This window comes from Pleurodeles waltl, chromosome 3_1 (genome assembly GCF_031143425.1).
Source record: "Pleurodeles waltl isolate 20211129_DDA chromosome 3_1, aPleWal1.hap1.20221129, whole genome shotgun sequence".
NCBI classification, from domain to species: Eukaryota; Metazoa; Chordata; class Amphibia; order Caudata; family Salamandridae; genus Pleurodeles; species Pleurodeles waltl.
In genome coordinates this window covers 673,640,598-673,666,745 of record NC_090440.1, presented here as the reverse complement: position 1 = coordinate 673,666,745, position 26,148 = coordinate 673,640,598, and the positions used below count along the sequence as shown (strand labels likewise).

Sequence of the window (26,148 nt, the reverse complement as noted above, 5' to 3'; positions counted from 1 at the left end):
TTCCCCTCTCGTACCAGGTTACTGAATAATGGAGGATCCTCACCAGGAAGCAGGTGGTGGCAAGTAAAAAAAACTCCTAAAGTGTTTAGGAGAAAGGGGGTGATTTAGAGTTGGCAGATGTCTCACCCACCCTACTTAGATTTGTAGCCATGTCACACTGTACATAAGACAGACAATATATCTGCCAATCTGAGTCGGATATTCCACATCTGTCAAATTCTAAGCAACCCCCATATTAGCAGGCATTTGCAATGCAACGGGTCTCGCATTATGTCGAGTTAGAGCTATTAGCATTGTAAACTCCTAACCGGACTTTTCTTGCCACATGAAATGGAGAAAAGAAAAAAACGAGCGCGATCGTGCTGTGTAAAACACAGCGCGATCCCGCTGCGAAATAAAGAGAAAAAGTAGTCCAGAAACCATACGGAAAACATGGAGCCTGGTATGTTTCCAGTAGTTTACCAGTGCTCTGGAGGAGGGCTAAACACCGGAAAAGGCGTTCACGAATGAAAACAAGAGGATTTTAAAAGGCAAGCCCACGGACCAATGAAAGTGACTGACGTAACATGAGCGTGGTTAAAATCCCCCTAAAGAGAGGTTAGAAGACTGACGGAGGGCTTTGCACTCGCCCCTAAAAATGACTTCCATTATGTTGCAGTGTGGTAGGAAGGTATTTAGTGTTAGGATCGTAGTGCACCCAACCAGATGATAGAGTATCTAGCCTATGTAAAGCCATGGATGGTAAATCACAGATTCTTTGACATGGTAGCCAACAATACCTAACATTCCAAAATCCTAGCCACAAGGAAGTCACCCAGAGAGTGAAGGAAACTCAAATGAGGGACTCAAATATTCTGCCCCGTGCAGCACCACTGCTGCAAGACTCTGCTATCGGCCATGTCTGCACACAAAGGGTTATAAAAAGAGGATCCAAACAATGGAAATTACTGAAAGTATTTCAAATGGCATTAAAATGTAACTTAATGTATTGCCCATACTATGCATAGTAAACAAACCACCTCTTTTCTCTTTTTTCCTGTAAGGAACAAAGGTGTTTTGGCAAAAATGCAAAGATGTAAAAAAGTGATAATTTAGGAATGGTGTAGAGCTGCAGACTTTATGTAAGAAACCAAAGTTTGGTTTGATAAAGGAACAGAAGAGAGTAGACCCAAAGCAGAGTGCGGACATTATTTGTGACTGTGCTATGAGGCGTGACACTGCTTTAGGTACCGTGCAGGTACTGATTATACATGAGCTTTAGGCACATTGAAGGGGTCACAAGGGTTATCCCCAAGTACCAGATCACGCACAACACAAATGTTAACTCCCTTGGTATTCTCTTATACCCACACAACGAACAGCTTGATTTATGAAGGATCTATGTCGCTGACCCTCACTGCGGCGAGAGAGTGAGACACCTCACGCCTGTTTACTGTGCCCGTTCCAAAGACTATGCCTGGTGCATGAAAGTAGAATGGCAGTGCTTAGACACCACAAAGAGTGACAACTGGCTTACACTTTGGAGGCACTGCTGGGATTCAAACCCAAGAAGCTCCAAAAGGACAAAGGGCTTTATTCCGACATTGACGGAGGGGTTTTCTCCATCACAAATGTGACGGATATCCCGTCCGCCATTTTACGATCTCCATAGGGCATAATGTGATCATAATTCGGGAGACAGGATATCCGTCACATTTGTGATGGAGGAAACCCCACCATCAAGGTCGTAATAAAGCCCTTAGTTTCTATAGAATAACAAATTCGAAAGTATTTGAATGTCGAGAAAATGAGTTGTAGCTTACATGAAGAATGAAAAAATATCAAGTGAGGAAGAGAATAGAGAAATAATTAAATCCAAAAATAGGACTGAATTGGTAACATTATTTAACAATGTTTTTGATACATTTTGAAAAAATGAATGTGTCTATGATTTATTTAAATAATCAGTGTCTACAAAAATGGCATCTGTACTGCAAGATAACTTTCTGTAGCAGAAATGAAGGCGTTACTTGGTAAGCAGTGGATTTGCCTTGTTCGGTAGCAACAGACCTAGACAAGGGGTTCAGTTGCTGTGCACCTGTACTTCTACGTGGGTCATTTTCTAAACTCATGTCAACAAGCTTTAATAAGAGTCATAGATAAGGAGTAAAACCTCCCACGCTGTTAAACAATTAAATTAAATTATATGTTCTACATCAAACAACGTTCTATTGCGACTAGACCTTGGCCCCTGAAATTAGTATGCCAGCCTGCGCACAGGAAACTGGCAAACTGCAGCGTTGACGGTGGCTTTAGGAGAAGTGGTCATTCATTTTGATCTCACTGAGAAATGTAGAGGTGTTTAGATGAGTTGTATGAGTACCACCCCGCGAGCTGTAGGTTGTGGTTAGTTGGCAGACTCCCTTCAAGTTTCTTGTGGCACAAGGCACGGTTGCCACCTTTCTCCACGTTTATATCTTCAAGCAGATACATCACTGGCAGTGGTTCGAGGTGAAAGCTGTGATTTATAAAGCACCGAGGACGATACTTTTCTAAATACTCTTCGGAGACTTGCAGCCTAATAGGCATTGATCTAGGTGGCGTAATGCAGATTTCACCGGCTGTTTCAATTAAACATGGTTGTAAAAGCTTTCCAAAGGAGATATAGGGGCTCATTCTGAGCCCGGCGGGCGGCGGGAGCCGCCCGCCTGGAGGGAGCCACCAAATGGCCGCTCAGCGGTCGAAAGACCACGGAGGCCATTCTGGCTTTCCCGCTGGGCTGGCGGGCGACCGCCAGAGGGCCGCCCGCCAGCCCAGCGGGAAACCCCTCCCCACGAGGAAGCCGGCTCCGAATGGAGCCGGCGGAGTGGGTATGTGCGACGGGTGCAGTGGCACCCGTCGCGTATTTCAGTGTCTGCAAAGCAGACACTGAAATACAAAGTGGGGCCCTCTTACGGGGGCCCCTGCAGTGCCCATGCCATTGGCATGGGCACTGCAGGGGCCCCCAGGGGCCCCACCACACCCCTCACCGCCATCCTGTTCCTGGCGGTCGGAGCCGCCAGGAACAGGATGGCGGTGAGGGGGTCGGAATCCCCCATGGCGGCGCAGCAAGCTGCGCCGCCATGGGGGATTCCCAGGGCAGCGGAAAACCGGCGGGAGACCGCCGGTTTTCCTTGTCTGACCGCGGCCAAACCGCCGCGGTCAGAATGCCCTGCGGGGCACCGCCAGCCTGTTGGCGGTGCTCCCGCATCCGAATGACCCCCATAAACTCTAGCTTGAACAAATACTTGGAAAATAAAGCCTTGAATACTTGCCATTGTGGATACTGTCTTAAGACCACCTTCACAGCTACCTGAACAAAATACCTGTGGCAATGCAGACCTGTTGGTTGAGTGCACAGTTAATAGTTCAAGGTAGTTGGGAGGGGATTGCTGCAGACAAAACTGGTGTAAATTGTGCCATATTGATTTAGAAAGTGAACAACAAATGGTATTAAGTCTAAGGGAGGCTAAGAAAAAATGATAATTTCTCCCATTGGTATGGGGTGGGGGAGAGGTCATTGTACGTCCGGGAAGTTACAAAGAATTTATAAAATAAAGTGGATCGGAAAGCAAGGTTACAGATGCTTGTATTCTTTAATAAAACACACAAAGGGTGGAGGGAAGAATGCTTGTTATACGAATAACCACTGGCAATTGCTCCAGGTAGCCCTCCAACCCATCGTTCTTTTAACCACTATGCCGCCTTAGTTTGAATCCGCTCATATGGAAATCAGCCTTAACCCCACTCCAATACGAACAGTCCAGCATGAGCGGCCAGGCCAGGTCCTCCCTGAACCACAAGCAGTGCTTAATTTGTGCTTGTTGTTTCCGGTGCGGAGCACCGCCACTTATTATAGAGGGCGGGCGCTTATTCTTCTACCCTAAGCATTTGCTGCGAGCAAAAAACACTTATGGGAAAGACGGGGGAAGAGAAAACGAAAAAGCGTCACAATGGGAGAAAGCAGAAAGCTGTAAAAGTGAGCTGAAGGGGCAGGGAGTGGCTTTAAATGGATTGAAGAGGCCCGAGATGGCTTCAGAATTACGCTGCCTCAGTATTCCCTGTTCCCACATTTAATTGCAGCAGCCACGTGTTTAAGAGGAGGGCTTTCAGCACCAGCACGTTTTTATTTACAAATTAAGCACTGACCACAAGTAACCCAAGACTGGTTTCACCCTGATTAGGGCTCTTCAGTTGGGTGCAGCCTGGCCCAGTGGCACAGTGAACAAGGGATCCACGTCTGGGCATACCCCTTTTTGGGGCTATTTTTTGTATACTACAGTAAACTAAATTATGCAACAATGGAAAGTGACCAATATATTTATGTAATTTTTAAATGTATTATTTTGCTGTGCAATTCCAAGTTTGTCAGATTTACTGTATTTGAACTAAATACCTTTTTTTCCTAAATAAAGTGAAACTGCTTGTAAACTCTGTGGTCTGCTTGTGTGCCCTTTTATCCAGAATTACAGTGAGCCATATTTGCCACCAGCCCTGCTCCCCCCAGTTCCTAGCTGAGAGAACTGAGGAAAAGAACAGACTGGGATGAAGGAAAGAAAACACCTAGAGAGGGGCCCTATTCCGAAGACCCCCCCATTGTTTCAAAGGCACAGCTTATTCTAGTGCAACGGGGTCGGCTTGTGCCACACACTTATCGCCCGCTGCACGTGAAGGAACAGGGGGAATGCTGCAAAATGAGGGAAATGCCCAATTCCTCAAACAGGTTCATCAGAAACCTGTAGAATTAGCTGGTAGTTACAGCTATTCAGATTCTATTTTTTAGGGTTGGTTCCTGCTCAGTATGTTCTACTGCGCCTCTGTCCAGGCAAGGGCAATGACCAAGCATCAGGAATGAAGTATGTAAATGCTGAAAGAACTGGCTGTGATGCCCCTCTTTCTGGATGTGATGTCCATCTTTAGGGGTGCAATGGCTGGCCATGATGTTCCTTTATGAGCTGTATTCTTCCCCCATCGCCTGCCCATCATTGAATCCCTTACGATGGTTGTGGTGTTCCTTTCATTGGCCTGGATCACCTGGTCCAACCCACTAGCTGACTGTGATCACTTTCTCACAAGCTGTGATGGCACTCTGCAAAGTGTCACTCACTAGTTGGCGATATCCCAATGACCTGATGCTCTCTCAGAGCAGATTGGTAGCTCTGGCAGATTGGTAGCTGAGTCTGGCAGATTGGTAGCTGAGAGGTTTTTCTGGATATTCATACCCATGAGGATGCTGCGAAGTGGTTGGGTTAGTATCGGTGTACTCTGTGCCCTTTATAATATATGATTGGTAGGTTGCTGAATGTAATTTGCCAATTTGAGAAATAGTGGGTGAGTTATAAGAGGTTCAGATATGTTATTCAAGTATTGTGCTTTGGACGTCTAAACATTTAAAAACTCCGAGGAGGAAGGAGGTTTGGGCTTACTCCTGTCCTTTATTGTTCAAAGGCAAGGATGTTGCTCATAATGTACTCCAGTGGCGGCCCGTCCTCTAGGGCGGAGGGGCCATGCCTCACCCACTTTTTGCCCCTCATGAAGAGTGTCTGTCAGGCTGAACAAAGGTCAGCCTGACAGACACTCTACTCTCCATGTTCAGCTCAGGCAGCCAGGCGCAGACATGCGCGATTTGCGCACACTCCTGGCTACCTGAGCTGAACTTTGCTGGGCTGAGGAGGTCACAGCTCCTATAGGCGTGACCTCCTCGGCTCAGCAAAGGTGCCTCAAGGCCCTCCCCTGGGTGACAAGGAAAGCGTCACCAATTGACACTCTCCCTGGGCGCTTCAGTTTAAGCCCTGAAGTGCCCAGAGCGAGTGTCAATCAGTGACACTTCGTCACAGAGTGGGGTGGGGTCAGCAGTCTCACTGATTCCATCCCACTCTGTGACGAGGCTGGGACTGCTGCCTTCCCTCAGGTCAGCCAATGAGGGAAGGCAGCAGTCCCAACCCTCCTGGGACCTGGAGGCTGAAGGTAAGTGTGTGTGTGATGTTTTAAATAGAATGTTTGGTGCGCGCGTGCATGTTTGAGTGTTATAAGTGTTGTTAATGGATGTGCGTGCGTGTCTGTGTGTGAAAGAATGAGTGTGTGTGTGTGTGTGTGTGTGTGTGTGTCCCGCCCGCCCCCCTCCCTCCTAAAGTTGCCGCCGCCACTGATGTATTCACACATTGTGTGTGTAATCTTTCCTGACATCCTGACCTGAGCACCTTGTAACTGCGATCATGAACTAGGCCACTTGCACAAGTCACAGAACTTTCTCAGGCTGCCCTCAATACACAGCATTTCTGCAAACATGGCTCTAGTCACAATAAACAATATTGTTTCTTTCTACAGTTGTGCATCCTCAGAGTGCATGTTTTCTCAAAAGTTTACTCTATGCTCCTAAAACTCTGTATGAAAAAACCTGACCTTGAATAAAAACTTTAGATTGGTGCCTCTCCTTTTTTGCTTGAGTGCCGCTCTCTTTACTTTCCATCCTCTACATGCCACTTTTATATGAGCACAACCTACCCGGTCACGTGCATGAATACCGTAATCCCTTTTACTGTATTTCTGCAAATTTCGCTCCCACCTCATCTCAAAATCACAACCTCTCTTTCTTTGGAAGTCAGTAAGGAAAAGTCATTACTATCGGCCATGTCAGATGTTAATAGTTCATTAGGTACTCGTTTTCTCATTTGCCTTGTTTTTATTGCTCTGAATGCGAGATTACAAGAAGAAAAAGATCTATGGGTGAACTATTCAAATCAGACGCTCTGGGCATCGGTTGTTTATCTATGCCCGTATTTTAGCAATTATTTACGTATGTTAGGCTCCATTTCCTCAAATTGCCACTAGAGGACACCCATGGATTGTCTAAGGCCTGCCAAGAAGCCCGAAATTACTGACGGCCAAGCCGTACTAACCATAAAGTGTTTTATGTAGCACTGGCGTGCACAGCCCTGCGGCTTCATTGCCCGTCAAATTACAGGTGTAAACGAGATAGCACTCAAGGGCCCCAGGGTTTAATTGACATCTGGGAGGTAAACTGTATCCTCATCGTTTTCCTATAAATATGACTGCCATGTGTGGTGTTTCTGGAGTCCTAAATTAATGAAAGTTACTCAAAATGCTGAACACAGGCACCACAGGTGCCATATTGCGGTAATCATGAAGGGAATCTCCAGGTGCTGGCCATTTTGTTGGTAAATGTGCGGTCAACACTAAAAACAAAAGATATGGGGGTCATTATGACAGGGCGCTTTGGCGGTGGTCTGACTGCCACATTAGGACAGTGGCGGTTTCGTCACGGTTGGACCGCCAGGGCAGCACTGCATGCAGCGCCACCTTAGGGATTACGACCCCCCCCCTCTCTGCCAGCTTTTACATGGCGGTAGTACTGCCATGTAAGGGCTGGTGGAGACGGGCTGCAGGGCCCCCATGGCCAGCTGTATTGCGCAATTCAGACAGTGTACTGTGTGATGGGTGCTGCTGCACCCTATGCACCACGACATTGCCGCCAGTTCAATGCTGTAGGCTGTTCCCCGCTGGGCCAGCAGGCAGAAACACTGTTTCCATCCGCTGACCCAGCGGGGAACTCGTAATGGGGCTGCTGAAAGGAGGCTGTGCTGGAGGCAACCTGACCGTGGGAGTTTGGCAGACGGCCTTTTCCGTCCGTCAAACTCAAAATGAACCCCCTTGTGTTAGGACAGGATAGTAGAACAGGAACACGTGCTTCATTGACACCACATTTCTTCAGTTCTTTCTCCTGCGCAATGTTTGCCTCAGTTACACGAGCAGCACCATCAAGGCAAAGTCCTGACTGTCCTTTGGGAAAGACCCAAAAATGACCACAGGACCCAGATTCCAGAACCATGGCTGAGTCCAGGGCTTTAAGTGGAAATTAAAAAGGGGGGGTTCCTTAAAAGGGGGGTGGCCTATGTAGTTAAAGGCGTGGCTTAAACACAGAAACTAAAGCCCATATTTATGGCCTTTGTGGTGCAGGGCAACACAGCAAGTCACCTTGCTGCACTTCCCTGCATCACACGGAAAGGGCAGGAATGTTTTTTTATCCAATACAGGGCATACCTGTCCTTTCCACCTGCGCTGGGGCACTTTTGGCAGCCTGGCCCCAAGGCAGGCACCCTTGCACCATAGTGCAAGGGTGCTTGCGCTGCATGCAGGATTGTTTTTGTGTAGGTAGGACCACCTTCAGGGTTTATCCTCTTTCTATGTGTGCTGCAGAATGCAGCACACTTAGAGGGATAAAAGAGGAGAAATAAAGATATTTCTCCTCGTTATGCCTCTCTGGGGAGGGAATTTTTTTTGGCACATTCCCAGGATTACAAGTTCTTGTAAATCTGGGAATGTTTCAAAATCCAAAGATGTTGCGTGGGAACGCCCATGCAACACCTATTGAAATGCCCCCCTGGCGCAGCGTAATGTAATGCAGTGATTTGTGCTGTGCTATATAACTCAAGATTTATGAAGCCACTCAGGGCCACACAAGGTGGCCTTGTGTGGCTTCATAAATCTCACTTAAGATTTGCGTCGCTCTTGCACCACACTGCATGGTGCAAGAGCGAAGCAAGCCAGGCCATAAATATGGCTAAAAAATTCTGTGATTCCTGTAGTGTGCCACCCGACCGGGATTTTGTTGGCTCTCTGATCTTTCTCCTATTGCATCCAGATATAAAACACAATAACTGACACACAACTAAAATCAGCCTGGACTTTTGGCTTTGTCAATGGTTGTCTGTGTACACTGATGAGAGGCCAGGAATTGGATGTCCAGGTATTCTGAACACCCTTTTGACTCACTGACCCTTGAACTTGAACCCCAGAGCTCTCTTTTGGTGACCCTTGTTAACACCTGGAGACGATTCACCTCAAATAATGCGCTATATAGCAGTGGGAATATCTAATGGTCTACTAAAATACAACATTTAGTAAAACGTGAAAAATAAATGTAAACTAAGTTGCTGACCTGGACCATCTGAACATTTATATCATTAATAGTTCAAAAACGGTCATTGTTGTTCCCATTAAACTTAAGGGCATGAATATAGGGCCCAATAGGGACCCATTTCAATGTCAGTTCTAAAATACTACTAGTCTGAGACCTGGAGGGACCCGGCCCATTTAAAGACCTGCTGAGCAATAAATGTATTCCATTTGTATAATGCCACCCAAAAAGCTGGACACCCAGGCTGCCCTCCCTTGAATATACAAAGTAGACAAAGCCCTAAAAATAGACGCGGGACTATTTAGTATAAACAATGATGCAACTCTGTCATAAGAGGTGCTCTCACATCCTCATCTTTTCTTTTTTAGCAGTAACAGGCAGACTGCAAACTTTGCTGTCTAGTCTACATTGGCCCAATTTATGTTTTAATATAAAACGCATAGTCCTATCTATCCGCCGCTCAAGGCAAAGCAGCAGTAAATAACTAAGGCAACACAAGCACCAATAAATACTTAATCATACATGCCTGGTAATTAAACACAAACTAAGTTGTGCAATGTTGTATTTAAGAAGCTATGCACTGCTACTATGCTTTATATATGGAACTCATCAAGTTAATAACAGTGATTATGCTTCATGTCAAATGCACTCGTTTGTGATACACCATAGAAAATGTACTACAGGATATGAGAACAATTTTGCATCCAGGGAAGTCAAAGGCCTGTAATTATGTTATCTTTTTAGGTGTGAAGCTAGCTAAGCCAAGATTGTTTTATTTTACTAAAAGCAAACATTATTTGTTGGGACTTTCAGTTAGCCGTCTTCATCCATAGGTCTGTTGTTGTGCCATTCACATTTTTTATCTTTCCACTGCAGCGTGCAGCATTTGGTAAATGGTCAGGCCACGTCAGCCATTGGCTAACTTCTCTGTGTGTGACAACATTCTTCTCTTTTCAGAAATAGAACAGTTACCCAAAATAGGGGTCTTCTATTGCGAAGTGTGGTTTGTGAGACCAAAAATGTTTTTTTTCCCTTTAACCAGTATTTATTTTCTATAAATTAGTACGGGCCTGGCAGCTCCTTACAAATAAAGTCTAACAGAACCTTAATAGAGAAATCATTGACAAAGCCTATAGGCTAGCAGCTAATTCCATACCCATTGACGTTGTCCATGCTTGTTGATCACAACCGTAATTGCGAAAAAAACATTTAAAATGTGTTTTACCCATGATAAAGCACATGCACCTTTCCCTCAGATTAAGAGGTAACTGTCATTATAAAACCTCATTATGACTACATTTTGAAAGAAAAAGGAGTAGGTTTGGTTCCCACATTTTAACAAGGGGTGTTTTACAACGAGTAAAACAAACGTACTGAGTTTAAAGTGGCAAGACCCTGGTGCACAGAATCTGATGAGAGTGGGTTATGGGTTGCGCTTGCAGATTTGCGTGGGTCTCTCACTTCCTAAGCACCCTTTAGTCACGTCCATCAAACTATTTTACGTTAATGCTATGGCGCCAGTGAAGTGATATGAGTGAGGTGGTGGCTTACACTGCAGCCCTAAGTCATAAGTATGGCCCTGCTTACTATCATCTGACCTTCTTGAGAAATCAGGCACCTGTCAATAAACTGAGCTGGAGATGAAAATGTTCTCTCCTGTTTTCCTCAGCTACCCTATCCTGTTGTCCTCGGGTCACAGTAGGGTAGGATATGTTTACTAGTCTCTCTCTGTCCTTTGCTAAGCCCTTCCCCAAAGAGGCATGTTTCGACCTCTAAGGATGGGATCTCTGTGTCTTTAATACATTTTCTTTCCCCACCATCTACGTTTGGGGCCCTGTGCCACCTGCTTAAGGCATCATCTCAGCTTTGAGCTGCCCCATAAACACCCTGTCTATCCTCTTCTTTCTCCCAGATCTAGTTCTCTGAGAAACCTCTCAAGGACCCTCGGTCAGTCTTCCCCTGTGTACCATGGATGGGCCTTTTGGTCCCGTAACTTGTCACCCTTCGTGGGCCAACAGGGACGAAGCCTTCCACACCCCTGGTGTGTTTTCCTCTGCACCAACATTTGATGTCCTTTATTCTCTCAGATGCAGAAGCTGACTGGGCAGTGCACTGCGTTGCTGCAGCTGGCGGTTCAAATCCACCTCAACCCCCACTAGTAGCTCACGCTATGCCAGACAAGTGCACACCGCCTCCGTGCACATGACTGGCAGCCTGCACCCTCTCTGTGACTCGTCTAATTGAATATTGATGAGCAGAGGGCTGGGTGTCTATTTTTATCAGTCCCACATAAATGCCATTTTTTATATCACTGCAAATAGCAAAGAACGGAACTGGGAACTGAGGAACAGGCGTAGGTGGGAAGATCCGTGTCTACAACCTGGATGATTTCTTGAGCTTGGGAGGAAGAAGCGGAAGCCACAGGCTCTGGCAGATGTCCACTCCCATGTCATATGCCCCGCTGTCACTCAAGATCCACCCATACTTGGCTTCAGCATTGCTCCTGACATCTGCTATGTTCCTGGGACAGGTCTTTCTCTCTTCCTACTTTACCTTTGCTTGCATCGGGAGGTACCTGGAGTCATAGACATGACTGTCATCATATGTGACCTTCGACAGCCCCTGGGGTCACTAGTTGTAGCTGCTGACCGCTTAGTCTAGTGATCCATCTGCGAACCTAGGCAGATATCTTTTGTGCCCATCAAGCACCATCTAACCTAGTGATGCATTTTCCTTCTGTACCTGGAAGAAGACAATGGAAATAACACGATAGGAGGCAGGATTTGGCTGACTGCCTGGGTTTTAGAGGGAGATGGCATGTTGGAAATCCAGGATGATTTCCAATATATTGCTACATCTGAAATGCTGCTAAAGCTGTAGTAGGTTAATCAGGTTGCAGGATGGTCAGCAGAAGGTTAATGTTCATAGTCAAATCTTAAGGGTCGCCCAAACAAGAGGTATGAAAGCTGAGTCAGTCACTACTACATGCAGAGTGATCACAGGAGTTAAAGTGGTCGAGGTACACTTCGCAATGTGATGCTAAAACAGATTGACGAGGTTGAATCAGCCAGTGATGTATGATAAACTTTAGAAGGGTTTAGAAGGGGGTTAAGCATCGATCTTGGTCGCCACGGAAGGGAATGGATGTTGTTGACTTGAAACTTGAATGAACTTTGAAATGGCCACCATCTTCATGGTAGGTGTGACCAGACGAAATCTGACAGAATGTCCCCCACAATTATTTTTCATCTATTTAGAATCATTTCAAATATTTTTTTTCAATTTTTTTAAATCCTCAATACACGGATGAGACGCCTGCACTCGACATTCCACACCCCCACCGTAAATCCTGCCTCAGTCTCATCCAGTGAAGGATGTTTATTTATTTAAGTAGTTTCACAGAGCATGGGACTTGCCTTTTCGTCACTTAAAAGCGGTACCTGCCACATAAATTAAATCAAACCAAGCAACATTGAATATGTTCTCCTCTGAACGAGAGTAAACCAAAAATGCAATCCTAGATGAACCTTGGGGGTTTCACCTCTACACTGATGCAATGTGAAAAGCCACTAGGATTCTAAACTAACTCTGACTTTGCAACTAAGTGCCACATCACCAGGAAAAGCACATAGAGTTTTGTATCATCTGAGTTTTATATGGAAAATAAACTCATCTTTCAAACCACTGATCAAGTTCCCCCAGTCTCCTCCCCCATAGCTGCATGACTATTCATACAACTTGGATGGAAGAAAAACCCTTTGTAATGTCATACCAGTACTCTCACCCATGCCCGGTCATCAGCAATAAAGAAGGAGTCTGTATCACTCATGTCCTCTCAGTTCTGCACTTGCTGCCAGCAACAAACCACATCAGATGTAAAAAATACAACAAAATCTACACAGACTGTAATACCAGCCTTGAGGACTTTCTAAATGACAGTACATGTTTCTTTTCTTAATTTTTTTGCTTTTGTATGATTTCAATAGTGCATGCCAGTCCAAAATGTTCTGGGTCAGTTCCCTGGGGTGTTTGGGGTGAACTTTCATGAAAAGCTTGAAATCTTATGCAGGTAAGGGCAATCTTACACAGAACTGTCATAGATGTCCAGGGTTTAGCGGAGAGCTCTCAGGAATATACTGTACTTTCTGCCCCTCTGCACAAACATGCCATATCCCAGATATATTCCACACTCTAGGTGTAAACCCTCACTACCGACTCAGAGAGAAATGAGAAGCTGACGTAGGTAGGTTGGAAGCGGAAGAAGAGGGTGCAGAATGTCAGTACCCCAGGAAGATGGCCATACGGTTGGGGTTCCGGCTGGTCCAGTTGAAGATACTTGATAGGGCCTACTACACAAAAACATGTCTGTATGTGATGGGAGTGGCTGGCTCCAACTGTTGTTGGGGGGAGGTGGTCAGCAGGGTACTCTTTAGAATACACTGTGTGAGTGCCCTTGATTATTGAGGATTTGGACTGGAGTGCGGAGACGACTCCTGTGGGTGGTGGATGATGTCTTCATGCTCACCCCTGAAATAGTGATACTGGGCATTTGGGGACAGGTGACCCTTGATAAATATACACTGGGCCTTTGCAAAACGGCCCTGGCAGTGGCAAGACGGGATATAGTATGTTGGTGGGGGAGTACAGACATGCCTACTGTGCTGGAGTAAACATCCAACATGGAGTGGTGTAGGCAGGCATAAGAACCCATACACTGGGTGACGGGCTGGCCTCAGAAACACGTAAAAATATGGGGGCAGTGGCAGGAAGATTTGGAAGAGTGTAAGGGTTTGTCCTGTGACCCTAATCTATGTTGTACTTCTGGAGAGTATGACATGAGGGGGCCAGATCAGGCTCTTGAGAAGAGGAAGGAGGGGATCCATGGCCACTGATGGGAGGAACAGGATCTGCTTGCTACCATACAACTTACCGTCTAGCACCTCAAACTGTCATTCTGTATCGACACACACTGCAACACTCAAGGTGGTGCGTACGTTGGATTTGTTTTTTTGTCTTGGTTTTATTATGCTTAATAAAAAGAACTTTTTAAAATGCGTGAAAGCTGTCTAGCGAATCAGATTCATGCAAAAAAATGGTTGATCTGTTCCGCGAGTAAAATTTCTACACAGGTAGATTTTAGGTGACGCCAAAAAAGTTCTCCCACTGGTACTATAATTCCAGAGATCCCACACGGAAAAAGCTTGAAAACAGTGATTTCTTGATGCACTCCACACTGTGGGATTATTGCTCTACACCAGTTAGTGTCCCCTTTCTGCTTCAGTTCTGGACGAATCTGAGCATATTCTTTTTCTGGCAGTTATTATTGCTCCTTCCACCAACAAAGGATTCCCTTCAGAAGATACCCGCTTATACCATGGACCCTAGTTCGTCAAAAATGTAAAATTTAAATCTTATTATGGAAACCTTGTGCCACGTCTGGAACTCTTTACAAAGCTCAGTAGTTTGCTTGTAAACTGATGCGGATTTCAGCATGATTCTAGGACCTGTGTAACCAAATCTTAGTTAAAGTGCTACTTTGACACACTTCTCAGTATCCACCTTACTAATTACAGTGCTCCACTAACCCCTTGGACCAACTTTGTGCTTAACAAATACCACAAGTAAAATATGACCACTTACTGACTGTTTTTGTACCAATGTTAAAACTTCCAGCTTTTGCTACCTTTGTTTCTTCTCAGCTGACATACACCAAAGCTTTGTTGTGTTAGGTTTTGCCTCAAGTCAACCTTTGAGTTGGTTTTCACTGTGGTCTCTATAGCAGCAGTAGTAGGTTATGTTTAATGTCATCCTAGGCTGTTCTTGATGGATGTTGAGTACTGCAGCTTTTGGGCGTGGACTGCAGCATTGTTATTGCTCTGTGGGGCATAGTGATCCTTGAACGCGCTGTGAGTTTTTCCTAGAATTTACTTGTCAACTATTCACGTTTCTGAATGCTTCATGCATCTAATCTTATTGACTGGAAATTCGCTTAGCTGCAGCACCTGGAAATTATGTGAGAGCACACTGCTACTCCAAGTGTTCTGTTTAGTATCACTCATCTTTCATTTAAAATATATGGGCTGATTAGGAGTTTGGCGAATGGAAACACCCGTCTGTCAAACTCCTGACAGGGTGGTCGTCGTCATGCAGACGACCTCCCTGTCGCCCCATTATGACTTTCCCACTGGGCTGAAGGTTTCCGCCGGTCAGCCCAGTGGGAAAGATGAAGCAGCATTGTCGTCAGCTCATAATAGAGCCGGCGGTGATGCTGCCGCACGCAGGGGGCACCAGCATCCTTGAAATGAGCGCATTTCGAGGGGGCTGGGCAGAGGGACCCCTGCAGTGCCCATGCCATAGGTATGAGCAGTGCAGGTGGCCCACCTGTGGCCCCTTGCACCTGTTCTCCACCAGCCTTTTTATGGCAGTGGTGCAGCCATGAAAAGGCTGGCGGAGAACAAGGTTGTAATCAGCAGGGCGGCGCTGAGTTCAGTGCTGCCCTGGCTGATTATAACCTGCTCTGTCATCAGCCCATTGAGATCTGAGATCCTGGCGGACACGGCAGTAGGTTGGCGGGTCTGCCCGCCAATCTTGTAATGTGGTGGTCAGACTGCCATAGCCGCGGCAGTCCGACCGCCACAGTGAGGCTGGAAGTCTTTGGACTGCCAGCATCGTAATCTGGCCCAAAGTCTGCAATGTTAGCATGTTATGTGCTTGTTTTTTGGGAGTTACCAGGGGCTAGATGTACATGCAACTTGCGACTAGTATTTTTGCGAACAGTGTGGTAATTTGTGAAGCAACATATGTACTAATAGGTCATTTTGCAAGTTACCAATTTGTAGTGTGTCGCAATTCGACCTACTTCATGAATATGAATGAGGGAGTTTGAAAATTGTGACCCACTAGGAATTACAGCCATCACAGGGGTGGAGGCCTGCTGAGATCAGCAAACTACCATGTTAGCGATTGCTTTTAAATAAAGGAGTTTTTCTTTAAATGCAACCAGTTTTCCTTAAAGGAAAATGGAATATGTTTAAACAAACAAAAAAAATAATTAAAAGTGTAAATTCTATTTTTTAACATTCACAAAGGGGAAAGGTTCCCATAGATACCCCTTCCTGTTTACAAACGGGTTACCACCTGCTTTGAGCTGTTGGCATTTCGATCGCAAAACATGAACACATATCACTACAATTTGGAATTTGATGTCCCACATACGCCCCTTCCAAAACCCGAATAGGTATTTTGGTCACAAACCCAAACTACAATTCCTTAACAAGTTACAGGCTCGCAATTTGGTGTTTGTACATTTAAAAAGCATTTTTACAGTTGCAAACGGTCCTGTTTTACAAATTGGGCTATTTGTGACCTCAAAAATGCTTTGTACTTGTGGACCCAAGTTGTGCAAGCGTCTCTACTGCCGACACTATGCTCAAGTCTTGTCAACTGGAAGCACAGTATGTGTAATTGTGCTATTTTCTGTTACTTGACCCATGTGCACGGTAGTTTACTGAAATTAAGTGAGTGATCTTATTGTGTGGGTGGACTCTATGTAGGTGCTGTGTTTATTGTTGGGGACAAGTCGTTTTTTTGTCCATTCTTTTGTTGCCACTTCAGCTTCATGGTGCAAAGCTTAGTGGAGATCTTTCTTAATTGTGCATCCATCTTCTGAATGTATCTTTTACTTACCATGAGCATCTCGCTGGTGAGAGAGTTCACCAGATCTGACACTGATGAGCGGGCATCTGGCTTCCGGTCTGAATCCTCCTGCTGCCCCTGCCCTGAGACACCTGTTGTGTTCATTTTCCCACTGCTAGGTAACCTGGAGGAAGGAAAGGAAACAGTCAGTAATGGTGCGACGATCAACTGTCCTATTAGGGTACAGAAGCCCGTAGGTGCCACACACTCCAGACAAGCAACCTTTAGCCAATGAGCTTTCTGTGATAAATAATAAACAAAAAACTCCATTTGTCAACAGCCAAGTGTTCAATCAACGCTGGGACTTGAGTTGTTTCATATAAAGTTATTGCTTGCGCAGGAAGTTTTATAGACATAAAAGAAAGCTGGTGGGCTCATGTGATTTATGCAAATTTATATGTAAAACATTCTAGGTTGGAAGACTCTGACAAGCTGACACCATTTACTTGTCACAAATCTACACGGATTTCAGACTGGCCCCTCACACCTTTCTGCAGATAGGTGGAATTTCACAAACCTTATCTTTGTTTGAATAAAACATGGGCTTTTTGGAAGTATGACTGAGAAAATACAGTGGGACCGTTTCCTTTTTCGGTGTGGATCTGAAGCACATCAGTTACTAATGAACAGTATCTTTTCCTAAAGAAAAGCAGGAGTGGGCTCGATACGCAATGAAATTTAATAAACAATTCTGATTTAAGGATTACAAATTTTTAAGACAAACCAAACGCAGCCAAATAATTTTCTGGGTAATCGAAGGCTATTTAAATCTATTTAAAGATTACTGATGTTCAGAATAAAAATGCTTGAATCACGTTAAATTGCATGGACTTCTAACCTTCAAAGTTGGGCGCAAGGAAGCACTCACAGCTGTCAATTGAAATTCATGCTGTTAGCTCCAACCCCTGAAGGGTCACTTCTCACTGCAACACACATTCAAATTTCAGGAGTTTATAAAAGTGTGTAATACCTAGATGTGCTTTAACTGTGTCATGAGAGCCAAGATGAAAAAATAATAAGGCTGCGCTTGCCCATTCTCTTTGGAAGCCAGGGGCGTAGCTTCAGGGCGGTTTTTGGGGTGTTGCACCACCCTAAAAATGTATTTTCTGATAAACAGTTGGGTGTAGGGGCTTTCACTCGGGTATGGTGAGGTGTCTGTTGGATTTCACCACACATTTTTACATACACACATACAAAAATACACACACTCTCTCCATCTCTCTGTTTTGGAAGTCCTAAGAAATGTTAGTTATTTACAAAATATTAGGTTTTGTTTCAGTCCTTTGCCACACTCCTCCCTTCCACTTCCTCTTAGGCCCCTCTCGTGCACCCTGCTTGTCGCATATCGTATTGTAACATTATATGCCAGTGTGATTGTTGGAAAATCTAAAGCTCAGAGCCCCCCAAATTTACTGACCAAGCTACTCCCTTCTAAAATACACATCTTACACAACTCACAGAAGGCACTAGTTCTGAGTGGCAGGAATGCTGATGGCATCAGTAATTCAAATTTGCAACCAGGGTAAGTGTGCAGCGTGGTGTCGTGTGTAATTCCCAGCCCATTTTAGAATGGTAAACGGGTACACACAAATCTCAGAACACAACGTACTGTGGGTTAACAAATAATGACTGTCTGAGGGCTCCACCATGACACGGAGCCACTTGCAGTAATGTATCTGCCCCATGTCTGCATGTTTGTCATTCTAGACGGCTCTATTCAAACCTTCACAACTGGCGCTTCTCAGGTGTGGATTGCTCTGTCAGGCACAGAGGCTCACAGATTCAAAGCAGAACCTGGGAGATATTTGAGCAGGTTGTGCTCCTGTGGAAGACAAATAGAAGGAGTCTGTCTCATTTGTGGATGCCAGATTCGTCCATTCACGTCAAACACCATGGGGCATATCTACAAGTCCCTTGCACTGCATTGCGCTGACCTAGCGTCATATTTATTTTATCGATAAGGAGGCGTTAAGGACGGCCCCACTGTGCGCCATAATTACAAAGTGGTGCAGTGCATACATTGCACCACTTTGTAACCCCTTGTGCCACATTATACCTATGCCAGGAATTATGAATGTAAGGGGGACGTTCCCAAGCAGGGAGGCCCAAAAAAATGGTGCAGTGAAATACACAAAATTTCACTGCACCATTTTTTCCATCATTTTTAACGCCTGCTCAAAGCAAGCATTAAAGTTCCCATAATAATCTATGGGCCTCCCTGTGCTTTGTTAGACTAGCACCATAATTTATGGCGCTAATTTAGCAAAGCACTACAGTAGAATCATAAATTATGATGCTATTGTACTAACGTGCGCCAGTAAATACAGTGAGACCATGGGGACGTTGGGGGGCGCGTGGCGATGCAAGATAAGTGGCTCATCAGAGCTGATTCGCCACTTTCTTGTAACTATGCCTCCATATTTCCAGTCCAATGTTTTCATTTCGCAGAGCGGGGGCTCCGAGTACTGTAGTGTTTATTTTTTTCGATGAAAACAAGGGGATTAATACACCGTCAGTAACAATTCGTAAAAGAAAAGCAGAGGGCTGGATAATTGGTGGTGGGCATGCGGGGAGCAATCTGCCAACCCTACATGTCATGACAAGGGGAGCAGATGGTTCTTTGTCACAGGGCATGACGTTTCCGGTCCTTGGCTTTCCCTTCATATTTCACTCTTTTACGGCGTGTTGCTCCAATTAGTTCCACAGAACTAAACAAAGACTCAGGACGCCCAGGGCGGGAAAGGTGTTGTTCCAATGACGTGGCGTCACGTAGTCATTCGTGTTCGACATGAAAGTGACTGCTTCTGTGTGACACCCCTTGGTGTTTGAGGACACGGGCGCTGTAGTCATCCGTATATTCGAGATACAAGCCTCCTGTCCCGGCCCTGAAACCCGAGCTCAGCAGCCGGTGACTAGCACTCATCTTTTTAAGACACGGTTCACTCTGAAATAATAATTTCACGCGTTCCTTGTTTTAGTGCCCAGAATATTTAAACAATAAAAACCGCGCCCCTGCGCCGTGTTCCATGGTCAACAAGGCTTGGATGTTGAAAAGGGGATATCTTTTGTGAAGAGCTGTAAACACCAGCAGGGGGAGTGAAACCTCCAAGGTTTTTGCATTATTCTAAAGATAAAACTAGGACTGGTAAAGCCAATAAGTGTCGCCTCTGTGAGAGCTATTGGCGTTGCCAGTGTTTTTAGCCATGTTGTACAGCAGCATGGATGTTGTTAGCATAGCTAAAAGCTAGTGGCATAGAGGTGAGTAGAGTGGCGAGGAGTGCAGTGGCATAGAGTAGAGTGGCATAGATTAGTGTAGACTGGCATGGAGTAAAGTATAGTGGTATAGGGCCAAGTGGTGTAGAGTAGAGTGGCGGCAGAGTTGATTGGTTTAGAGTGGTACAGAGTAGAGTGGTGTAGAGTGGAGTGGCAAAGAGTGGCATTATTTGCAGTAGAGTGGTGTGGAGTAGAGTGGTGTAGAGTAGCACGGAGTAGAGTAGCGTGGAGGTTAGTGGGATAGCGTAGAATGGAGGGCGTACAGTGGAGTGGCACAGAGTAGGGTAGCGTGGCACAGTGTAAAGGGATGTAGAGTGACAGAGTGAAGTGGGGTAGATTAGAGTGGTATAGAGAAGAGTGGTGTTGAGTAAAATGGCACAGAATACAGTGGCACCGAGTGGAGTGGTGTAGAGTGGCTAGAGTAGGGTGTTGTAGAGTGGCACAGAGTGGCATACAGTAGAGTGCCACAGAGTGGCATTGTGTGGAGTGGAGTTATGTAGACTAGAGTAGAATGGCATACCGTAGAGTGGCGTTGAGTGGTATAGAGTGGAGTGGCATAGAGTGGAGTGGCATAGGTTAGAGTGGTGTGGCACAAACCAGTGCAGAGTTGAGTAGAGTGGCGCTGAGCAGAGTGGCATAGAGTGGAGTGGAGTCGAGTGGTATGCAGTAGAGTGGTGTGACATAGAGTGGTGTAGTGTAGAGTAACTTAGAGTGGCATAGAAAAGACTGGCATAGAGAAGAGTGGCATAGAGTTGAGTTGTGTGAAGTGGTGTAGAGTAGAGTGCTGCAGTGTAGAGTGGCACAGAGTGGCACAGAGGGGAGTGTCATTGAGAGTCATGGAGGGGCATAGAATAGAGTGGTGTGACGTAGAGTGGCATAGAGTGGAGAAGAGCGGCATAGAGTGGCATAGACTGGATTAGAGTGGCATAGAGTGGCGTACAGTGGTGTAGAGTGGATTGGTGTGGAGTAGAGTGACCTAGAATACAGTGGTATAGAGTGGGGTGGAGTGGAGGAGTGTGGCGTGGAATGGAGTGCCGTGGAGTAGAGTGAAGAGGCATACGGTAGTCTGGCATGGAGTGGCACAGCGTAGAGTTATGTAGAGTAGAGTGGCAAAGAGTGGAGTTGAGTGTCGTACAATGGCATAGAGTAAAATTACAGAGTAGAGTGGCATAGAGTGGAGTGGTATAAAGTGGTGTAGACTGGCACCGTGTGGAATGGCGTAGAGTAGAGTGGAGTGGTCTAGAGTAGCAAAGCAAAGAGTGGAGTGGCGTGGAGTAGAGTGATGTAGAATGATGTTGCATGGAGTAGTGTAGAGTGGGTCTGGGTAGCGTAGAGTGGCATAGAGCGGAGTGGCATAGAGTAGCATAGAGTGGGGAGGCATGGAGTGGTGCAGAGTGGAGTGACATATAGTGTAGGGATGTAGAGTGGAGTGGCGTAGGGTGAGTGGAGTGGCGTAGAGTTGAGTGGAATGGTATAATGTTAGAATGGCATAGAGTGGAGTGGTGTAGAGGTGTCTAGTGTAGAGTGCAGTGGCACAGAGTGGAGTAGCACAGAGTGGAGTGGGATAGAGTAGTACAGTTGTGGTTATAAATAACTTAAGCATCATTAGAGATGGCAGAGAGGATGACTGCAATATCACTGAGAAGTTGTATGCCTTTTTAAAAAGTAGGAAATTACATTGCACACCTGGGAATAATATTGAAATGCTTATAAGATTAAAAAAATAGTGTGTGGGAAGAAGACGAGGAAGAACATTTGTACTTGGCCCATGCTCCAGGGAGAAGTTAACATGAAAGGAAGGGAAGCCTACAGGGGCAAAGCAATCAAAAGATTTCAAATGAAAGTGACAAAGAAAACAAACTAATATTATGTTTCGGGCAGGTTGCAAGCCCACTGAATTGTAAGCAATAGGTATCATAGCACAGCACACATGCTGTGTAGGCGAGACCTAAAAAACAACTACGACTTCCAGTTCAAATATATGCCAAGGGTTCAATATATGTTAGGGTTCAAATATATGTCAAGAGGTTCAACTTTTATTTTTGTAAAGTCCTAAGTTATATTACTTAGAAAGATGCAAAGAGGCCCCTACATATGAGAAGTGTATAGTCCGCCAAGTCACAGATCTTTTATTTGACACCTTTAAACAGTGATAGGTTTTTTTATTTAGCCTACAACATAATGTTTTGGGACTTGTAGTTCCACTTTTGAAAATATAAATATGAGCTAAAAAATCCAATTATGTAGATTGGTGTTAGCTGAAAAGCCTAGGCTGACTGAAAATGTCACACTGGGCAGCAGTGGAAGGGTAGGCTAATATTCTGGAGTTCCAGGACATGGACTAAGGGGCACTTTTCCTTGGAATATAGACCTGATACACACACTGACGTCTGAAGAACTCCGAAGAGGAAACCCAAGAGCTTAGAAGCTACTCCGTGGTCTAAAACTCTATCTGCAAATACAGAACTCTGAGCATTTTGAAGAATAAATCTGCAGTGTGTAATTAACTAATCTGGTGGATGGCCCTGCTATCTGATGCTTAAGCCATTTATAGGCAAGTAACTGGAGGGACATGTGTTCTGTCTGAAACCAAGACATTGAGGTCTACCTAACCTAAGTGATGACTCTGCTCTATGAGGCTTGGCACACTAAACTTCATCTAATCGATGTCTGTCGCTGATCACAACAGGGCAAATATAATTCTTATAATCTAAGACATAGTTCTGCTGTCCGGTGTGTAAGCCAGCAAGAGAATTACAGCATCGGGGGACTTCACTTCTGTCTAAAGCCTTAGGCAGAAGCGAACCCATGCAATCCCTTCAAGTAAACCTGTTTGGCAGCTGCTCTTTAATGGATGGTACAGTAAAATGCATGCAACCTTAGGGTTAGCTCTGTTGTATGAAACCTGATCTGGTAACATAAGTTTAATATGTGAGAAAACTGGGCTGTGTAAGGCCTCAACCTGTGTTGCAATCATTCGGAGAATTTATGTAGTGTTTCGTTTCAGCGCCAAGGCTGCAATGAGTTACAGTGGTTATCAAGTAACTGTATAGTCCTATTGACACATGAGGTTGGGAGGGTATTGGTTTTCAATCTGGGCTTTATGGGAAGAACTGAGTGTATTGCCTGCAGATTGGAGCTGTGTACACTGGAGCTCCAGTGTTCTTGTAGCTGCCCTTAAACATGAAGTGAAGATGAAAAGTATAATAAAAGTGATGGTGCCAAGCATATAAAACTGGTATGATCTTTTTAACCTGCAGGATAGTTCCACGGTTTATAACTTGTCAGTGACACCTCTGAAACATAAGGGATAGATCTACTGTCTGTAGTTTAAGACATTAAGATCTTAAAGCCTCATTTAGAATTGAGACCAGTGGCCTGCTGTCCAGTGGGGGGATGGACAGAGGGACGTCATGGTGGACTACTGGTAGCATTGGATCCTGATCTCTATGCCCTCACGGCGGCTCTTCTGAAGGCATAGAAAGTTTGCTTCGACAAGCAGCAGCCATGGTTCATGCAAACTTTTTTGTCCTAAAGGAGGACTTTGTTTTAAAAACCAAAATACCAAAATATCAAAATGCTAATGACCCTCACACCCCAGGAGCTTTCTCACAAGGTGTGTGGTCAATTTTCGTTTTTCTGTGCAACGCCACCAGGCTTTTCCTGGCCTCCCTAAAGTAAAAAAAAACAACAACTAAACAGGATGAATGATCGGAGGTAGTTCCAACAAAAACCAAGCCTGTTAAGCCCTTGGTGCAAGGTTTCCACTGGTGGATCCAGTGGTGCCTCAGTCAGTGAAAACCTAATGGTCCACTCAACTCTAAATAGAGCGAGCGTCAGTTTGCAGACAGAGGGCTCTACCACGTTTGTGGTAGGGTACTCTGTCCATCAGACTCTAAATGTGGGCCCCGGTTACCTGAAGGATAGCTCTCCTGTCTATATCATGCACCTTTCAGATCTGCATTTTTGGGGTATCTCTGCTGTCTTAGTCCTGAGCGTGTAACATTTCTGAACTTTGAGGGATAACTCTGTTGTATGCGGCCTGATCTAGCCATTTTAGAGTAACATGGGTGTAGCTCTGATGTCTGTGGCCAGAGATTTTAAGATCTACTTAACATCAGGGACTTCTCAATTGTATGAAGCCTAAACCTGGGAGATATGTATACCTTGAGGGATAGCTCTGCTTTTTGAGGCCCAAACCTGTAAAATACATGTTATCTGAGTGATATCAGTGTAGTGCGAGGCCAGAGCATGTTCTGAAATCTGTGTAACAAGACAAATACATTCCAGTGGTCAAAGGCCCAACCTGTGAGAATGAGACAACAACGTTCATCCAAAAAAAAACCTCATTTAGATATTTTCGGGCCATTCATAGTATTACTCCCAATCTGTTAATTGTTGTACGCCAACCACTATGATTTTTTCTCCGCATTTTTGTCCATTTGAAGGTGCAGAGTTTGACTAAGAAGCAGTACTACTATTTTTCATGCAGTAAACAGTAATATCACTTTTTGTAGCTAGATTGTGTAAAATGCACAGAAAACGATTTTCAACACACAGCACAATTTTTAGGTCCTGAATTAGCCAAGAACTTTTAATTTGACTAAAATGATATATGTTGTATACTTACTTGTTGGAAATGGCCCTTTTTGCAGGGTTATGCCTAAACTTTTTGCCTTCTTCCTCCTATTTTTTCAGGTGTGTTTTTGCTGGTTTATTGACTCTGCGCACTTTACCACTGCTAATCAGTGTTAAAGTGCAAGTGCTCCCTATAGAAATTGCACTGTTGATTGGTTTATCCATGATTGGCATATTTGATTGACTAGTAAGTCCCCGGTAAAGTGCACAAGAGGTGCCTAGGGCCTGTAAATCAAATGCTACTAGTGAGCCTGCAGCACTGGTTGTGCCACCCATATTAGTAGCCCTGTAACCATGGCTCAGACCTGCAACTGCAGTGTCTGTGTGTGCAGTTTTAAACTGCCAATTCGACTTGGCAAGTGTACCCACTTGCCAGGCGTAAACCTTCCCTTTTACTATATGTCATGTCTCCCTAAGGTAGGCCCTAGGTAGCCCCAGGGGCAGGGTGCGGTGTATGTTTAAGGTAGGATATATACTACTGTGTTTTATATGTCCTAACAGTGAAATACTGCCAAATTCTGTTTTCACTGTGCAAGGCTTTTCTCTCTCATAGGTTAACATGGGGGGCTGCCTTTAAATATCCTTAAAGCGTAGATTCCCTTTGAGAGCAGATAAAAATATGGAGTTTAGGGTCCCTGAACTCACAATTTAAAAAATCATATTTTAGTGAAGTTGTTTTTTAAATTGTCTGTTTGAAAATGCCACTTTTAGAAAGTAGGCATTTTCTTGCTTAAACCTTTCTGTGATTTTGCCTGTTTGTGGATTGTCTGTCTGGGTCAGTTTGACAGTTGGGCTGTTTTGCACCTCTCTAGACAGTGACACAAAAGGGGTGGGGGTGTAGCCTGCATATCCTGATGAGCCATCTGAGCTAGAGGGTAGGGAGGAGTGGTCGTTCACACCTGAAAGGACTGTGCCTGCCCTCACACAATGCAGTCTCTGAACCCCTGGTGTATGTCTGGGGCCTGGCCTGGACGAGGAAAGATCTTGCAAACACTTGAGACTTTGCTTTGAAGTTTGACAACTTCAAAGGCAGAACAGTGTATAAGAAGACCTAAAACCCCAGACTTTTAAAATCTTTCTGAAATCAAGAGGAACCTCCGCCCAGGAGAAGAGCTGAAGGAGCAGTACTGTCCCTTTGCAGTGTTGCTTAGCTGGACTGGCCTGCAGTTGCTACTTCTGCCTGAGAATAGTGCAAAGGGTGAACTTTGCTGTGTGTCCTGCTTGAGAAAGTTCTCCAAGGGCTTGGAGTAGAGATTGCCTCCTGTTGGAAGTCTCAGGGACACCAAAGACTTCAGTTTCCTCAACCTGCAGCACTGGAAACTGTGTGTTTTGTGCTGTTCAAGAGGAGAAACCACTGTGCTGCCGCCAATGAAGCCGCTAGCTTCACCTTGACCTGCTGATGCCACACGGAGTCGCATTGCCCCCCTTTGCACCATGACCCTGGTCTCACTGACGCCGTCATCAGATGTCTTCACCGAGCCGCTGCTCGCACTGCAACCTGTGGGCCCCGCACTCCGGCATCGCCTGCTCACACCGCAGCCTGGGCCTCCCCGCCGACAACGCTGCTGCTGACACCGGCGCCGCTG

The 26,148-nt window shown here is 45.2% G+C and overlaps 1 protein-coding gene across 7 annotated transcripts in view; it reads right to left on the bottom strand.

Annotated features, from left to right (window-relative positions):
- SYT7 (synaptotagmin 7) overlaps positions 1 to 26,148 on the bottom strand; it is a 614,604-nt gene that overhangs the window by 115,270 nt on the left and 473,186 nt on the right. For all 7 annotated transcript variants that reach the window (XM_069223238.1, XM_069223240.1, XM_069223239.1 and 4 more), the window contains one exon: positions 16,643 to 16,775. In XM_069223238.1, coding sequence (XP_069079339.1) covers positions 16,643 to 16,775 — 133 coding nt within the window. The remainder of the gene's footprint in view (positions 1 to 16,642; positions 16,776 to 26,148) is intronic.